Source organism: Merops nubicus, unplaced genomic scaffold (assembly GCF_000691845.1).
Source record: "Merops nubicus isolate BGI_N331 unplaced genomic scaffold, ASM69184v1 scaffold49761, whole genome shotgun sequence".
Classification (NCBI taxonomy): domain Eukaryota; kingdom Metazoa; phylum Chordata; class Aves; order Coraciiformes; family Meropidae; genus Merops; species Merops nubicus.
The window spans coordinates 4153-10319 of NW_008588629.1; the positions used below are offsets into that span (position 1 = coordinate 4153).

Sequence of the window (6167 nt, forward strand, 5' to 3'; positions counted from 1 at the left end):
ATTGAAAGAAAGCAATTATTTGTGCTTCTCTAAAAGAAAACTTCTTACAGCAATCCCTGCTTAGGAGAACTTTTTGTTCCAAAGAATAACACTAAAAGGCAATCATTAATTTTCATATTAAATCAAACAAATTACTTTGTTCTAGGTGTAGCTGTGATTTACCTCTCTCAGTGGATGAACTGGGAGTGCTTGGGACACGGTGCTTAAGTTCCCATCAGGATAGCTTTTGGGTTAAATCTATCAACTGATCTGTAAGTTCTCTAGAACCACTCAAAGCATAAATGTGGAAATGTTGAGGAAGATGCAGTGCATTTTCCTCATAAAGCTAAAGTGGAAACAACTTTCAGAAGAAAATTGAACCTTTCAGTACAGGGCCACAACTAGCATCAGTATAACTAGGGAAGGGAATTCCTGACCCACTGAGAGAGCACCAGTCCTGTTACAAGGACAGGGACATTCCCACATGTGGAGCAGTTTCAGCCAGGTTTGCCCTGTTTTCATTCACTGCCCTTCTGGTGCTTACCTCGCAGTTTCCAGCAGTGCTTCGAAACCAAATAATTTATGAAACATTCCAAAAGACCTTCAGAAGTTTCACGGAGACTGGGGAGAAGAGTTTTAGTTCCCGACATCCCCATGGAGGTTTCCAAAAGCATCTGAAGGCATTTATCATTGTTTCAGAAATGCAAGGACGGTTTCTGTAAGGCAGGCTTGAGAACACCATCTGCGGGGGCTGAAGAGAGGTGCTGAGGAGCACCCTGTCACTGAAAGCACCAAGTACCATTGTGACTGCTGTGACACGAACCCCCTTGGAGGCCACTACAGCACTGCATGGTTTTCATAACCTGGAGTGCTGCTTTTATGTCTGGACCACGACCCCACGCTGGTGGGACTGAGATATAGACCATATTACCAGCAGACATGACAGAATTACAGTGCCTCCCCAAGAAACAGATACCTACAAGCCACCAGGATAAAAGCCCAGACACCAAAAAAACATTGCAAGACGAACAGAAAGTATGGTGAAATGAGGAAACCAGCAGGACACAAGACAGATGTAAAACTGTGGTGGGAAACATGCTACCTGTGACAGAGTTAGCAAACTGGATTTCCAAACATCACTGCAACCGCCAGCAGAAGCAGTTGGGTGTTCACCTCCTTCTCCCTTCCCCCTGCAGCAGCCTGGGCTCTAACAGCAGGCAGGCTCCTGCTCGGACACAGCCCACGCAGAGAGGCTGCAGGGTTTTAAAAGCTGTGATCTCTACACGAGGTGACTGAGAGGGGAATTCCTGGCAGTAACACTAGGATTGACCACAACAACTGAGAGCAACCGTGTCTCCAGGGGCACTTCTGTGCAACACACCCAGCACCAGGTGAGTGGCTCACACATTGCAGAGAACTGTCAGCTCACAGCCAGAGATGCCAGCAGTTACCACACCAGTGCTGTTAGCAGACCACACCTTGTGCATTCCCCACTAGCCTCTATCTGAAAAGTCATCATGGGACCAAGAAAGACAACTTTTAAAAACACTACCTTTAGCTTATTATTTTAATAAATAAGAAATTCAGTGTATTGACTTCAAAAGAACTTAGGGAAGAGTGTCCTATTCACCTTTGATGAAACTTTAGAGCTCCAGTGTTTGATAGGTCCAGGGTTACACTTTCATTGCTTCTGCAGCCTCACCTCCACCCCGCTCGGAACATGCTTCCATCCATTTGGAAAGAGAGTAAGACAGGCAACAGCTTTAGGATCGCTGCTATCAGTAAAGGAAGTTAAGCTCAATAGTGAATCCACAAACTCTTCTCCAGAAGTTTCTTTATTAAATACAAATAGGGCTGCAGGCTGACCACAACACCAAAAAAAGTCACTGTATTTGTTTTACAACCAGCTAGAGACTTGGGCCCGTGAAATGCCTCTGCTTTGTGTTGTTCTCCTCTCCATAAACGAGCGGGATGCCGAGTGAGCGCTGTGGAGGTGGGGGCAGCCCTGTAGGACTGTGCAACAGGGGCAGTTAGGTCTGCTAGGATCTGGTGGTTTATCAGCTTGGAATTTTTTTTTTCCTGACCCCTTCCCTTCTGGAACTGTATAAATGCAGGATAACTCTCCCGTGTTCCAGAAAGTAACAGGCAAACAACCCCCAGCCCAAAATCCACAAAACAAAATAAAAGGAAACTGCACCATTCCCCTGTCTTCCTTCCTAAACAGAAAGGTCTCCAAGAGACGAGCCACTTTATTCCCTCCTTGTACACGACTTTAAAGTCCCTGTTCATGTAGGTCTTCTCTGTGTTCCTTTCCTGGACCTGAAATCTGCAAGTCTTTCCACCACTGTGGATCTAGTCCACCTGCCCCATCGCTATTCTGGGTTGTCCACACTGCAGTAGTGGTTACTGAAATGAAAAACAACACAATTGAAAGAGTTAACAATGGCAGCCCACAGAGCCCTGGAAGAACCAAGGATTTTGATGCAAGTAGTATTTCCACTCCTTGCGAATGCTATTTCTTGCAAGATACTTTCTCTTCAAGCTGGGAATATTACAGACAGCAGAATTCAAGGAATGCTGAAGAGCACATTTTGTGCGCGTGTCAAAGGGCCCAGGGGGAAGGAAATAGAGGATTAATGGGATATTGGGACCAAGACAGAGAGAGCTAGGAAGTGGGAATTAATTTGATTAACAAAAGCTATTCTCAAGAGTCCTAAAATAAGCATCACTTGCAAAGGGCACAAGCAATGGGAAGAACGGCAGCTCACAGGACAGGAGGGAAGGACACAGAAGCGCACACCAGCGCCGGCAGCGCGGTTTCGGCAAGCACCAGGACAGCCCCTAACTGCTGGAGTGACAGTGCAGCAACGGGTGGGCTTAGCTGCAAGATCAGATGAATGGCTTAGAGATTTTATATTTCTATACTTTACAGACTCTGGGCAAAAATAAAGACCAAATTGAACCAATTAAGATGTCTCCACAGGAACAACAGCAGCGTGTTGTATTTTCCAGTTCAATGTGAACAGGTAACAGTGAGTACATTCCAGTGTTACAGTTTTAGTCGTTACCACTTTGTCAGGACTACGTGTTTTTCATGCACCATGTGACAAAACAAAATTAAATTGTGAAGAGTGAACTACATGCTGCAGTCCTGCCAAAGGGGAAATTACTACCATTAAAACTGGGGAGGGAACGGCCACCATGCACAATGAGACTTTTGTGATAACAGTAATTTTTATCATTGTTTCTGCATTATTTTGAATTTCCTTACACATCGGCTTCAACTTAACACTGTTTTGACTTGTAACCACACAACTTCCCAGCTGGTCACTCTGTGTGCCAGATGAGGTGGTTCTGTGCTAAGTGAGGACAGCAAGCCATGTTGTTGTGAGAGCAAGGACAAATGAGGCCATGCCAAGCCTGGAAAGTAACCCTGGAAAGAGGTGGCACCAAGCAAGCCAGGGAGAGGAGACCTGCGGCTGTTGCTTGCCCTAGTCAGTCCAAGAAAGAAGATAACACGGAGTTGCCATGCAAAGAAGAAGTAGGCACCGTCCTCCCACGAGTCTGTCCAGTTAGCTATTCCCAGTAATATTTATACAAATCCAGAAAGCACTTCCCCAGCCCCGCAGCCTGTCAGACCAGACCCCAGCTGCAGACAACTGTGTAAAGAGCTGCATACCTGCCGTCCCTTTTATTCCTCTCCTCCCAACCACTCCAGCCCCTGTGAAGAAGTCTCAGTAATGTGTCTGCTATGTCTCAGCCTGACTCCTCCTCCTGCTGGCTCACCCAGTTCTTGGAGCTGATGCTCTCTCCGATTATCCTCCTCAGTGCACTGCATGGCATTTCTGGGCCCTCCAGATACACAGCAGGCTAGGCAGACAAAGAAGTCCCAATGATTTGGTGGTGTTCATCATAAGACAGACAGGATTTTCCATCCCAAGGTGGAGACATCACCATTGACAAGTTTCTTGTATCTTTCGGTCACTTTATTTTCTTGTGGTCCTACTTGCTGCTCCTGATGGCTCCTGTTGAAGAGTTGCTCCGTAGCAATGTACTGCATGTAAAGGAGGTGAACAGGTCCCAGAATTCCTTTCTGTGACACATCAGATACCATAACCTCAGCCTCACGCCCGCTGCTGGCGTTTGTCAGACAGCTTCCCCAAGACCAAAGCGGAGACACAATCGCTTGTATTGTAGATTAAAACAGCAACGTTCACTGTACAACCGAGCCCTGTTCGTGCAGTGTTGTACCTCACAGTACCGGTTTCTGAAGAACATAACCCTTACGCAGTGCAGTGCAGGATACAGCCCACCTAAACACCACAGGCACTCTGCTCGTACCACGAGAGCTGCCAGACCCCCGGGCTCCCACACGGGCGGCTGCGCCTGCCTCACGCCAGTGGGGTGGGAAGGGCCGTGCCGGCGCCGGGGCACTCGCAGGGGCAGAGGTGTGTAGCCACAAGATGAGTTACTGGCATCATGGTATAAAATACAGGACATAGCAGATTTCTCTAAAGAGGAAAATTCCAAAGTCATTAATGTACTGTCAGGCAAATCAAAGCTATAGTCTGCCCACTGTTGAACTAAGTCCCCAGAAGCAGGAACTGGAGAGCACAAGTCAGTGCAGATGCCAAAAGCCACACTGGCCACCAAGGAAAGCTTTGTCAGCTCTCCCATGCCCAGCTCTAGCAGCCCACAGGGCTTTCAAGTCCCAGTCCACTCCCCGAGTGTGCCAAGCGTTGGGCTGTATCAAAGTGCATTTTTCCCTGGCGTAGGGAACAGCAAGCACAGATTCCCGTTGCCAGACCCATACAGAAAGGCAGCACAAAGAAACACGGAGACATGCAAGCCAGCAGCATCAGGGAAGTGAGGCAGCATTAGGGCTGCAGCCCTCAGTGCTCTGTCCCATCCTCCTGACAGCTATGACAGCTTAGCAACACCAGGGCCCTCTCCTCAGCCTTGCTTTCACATGTCTACAGAAGTGGAAATTTGCTTTCCTCATTCCAGCCTGAATTCCAGCCACAAAGCTGGGTATGAACAAGGGCATAGCTTCAGTCCCCCCAGCTTCCCTCTGCTGAAATCAGTCAAACAAAAGCAATGTATGCGCAGTCTCCCCCTGGCAGCCAACATCCACACGTGTCTCCCAGCTCCGCTCTCCTCCTGTCGCAGCCTGCCCACAAGAAGTGCTGATGTACAGTGCTTTCAGCCCTCTCACTATCAGACAAATGCCAGGGTCTTGACAATGCTGGAGAAACAGAGATGTGTCCTGTCAGCTCAGCTCAAGAACGATCTGACAGGTAGCATTTATCTGGCTGGTAAATGGCTCAGTCACTGCTCACTCCCTGCAAGGACAAAGCGAATGGCTTTATTTACGTTATCTGGTTGGGGATGAGGTATGGTGAGCTGAAGTAACGTGTCCAAGGTCAGTCAGTTAAGTCTGTGGCAGGGCACAGATTGGAAACAAGGACTACTGGCTTCCAGCCACGTGCTCAAACCACCTTCCCCAGAGCCTCCTTTGTTACCCTAGATGGGCCCAAGCCCCAAAGTCACATTTCTTAGTACACTAACTTGGACTTGTGACAGTGTGAATGCAAAGCACAGCTACGGGCCCTGCACATACTCACCTACCTTTACAGCTTTAGTTGTTTGTTCAGGCCTATCCCTGTCCTGCCATGCCAGACACAGCCAGCTCCCCTGATGCACAGGGCTCAGTTTCTCTTCTTACAGTCCCTAAGACAAAATGTGAGTAACCACCACTCCCCCCAAACCGTACCCGTTCCTCATTCCCTTCCTCCCCATCTCCACAACAATCTGGCTAGGGCAAGGATCCCACAAGGCTGTGTAACAGAATACTCACAGTGAACTTTGTTAGGAGTGGTCTGTTTCCGACGGGACATGTTTCCCTGGCCTGGGAGCAGCGTTCCGTCCCTCAGCAGAGGGCTCACCTGAGAAAAGAAGGGAAGAGCCTGTCACACACACCACTGGCACCATCTGAGCCTCTGGCCAAGTGCAGCGGGCTCTCCACCATTCTGCATCACCACAGCCATATTCAGTGCCAGCAACCAACCAGATCCACAAGCATTTCACAGACCACTCTGTATGGGTAGTTCCACCCAGCTCTCCAGCACAGTTGTAAGTAATCCTGTTCCCAGCACACAAAAAGCTAAGAGTTCCCCATTTCAAGAGTG

General features: G+C 48.4%; 1 protein-coding gene across 1 annotated transcript in view; it reads right to left on the bottom strand.

Moving 5' to 3' along the window:
• ZNF821 (zinc finger protein 821) overlaps positions 1-5912 on the bottom strand; it is a gene marked incomplete at its 3' end in the record, with an annotated part of 10060 nt that extends 4148 nt beyond the window's left edge. The window contains exon 1 of the mRNA XM_008949309.1: positions 5837-5912. Within this exon, the coding sequence (XP_008947557.1) occupies positions 5837-5876 (40 nt within the window). The remainder of the gene's footprint in view (positions 1-5836) is intronic.
• Positions 5913-6167: the final 255 nt, after the last annotated feature.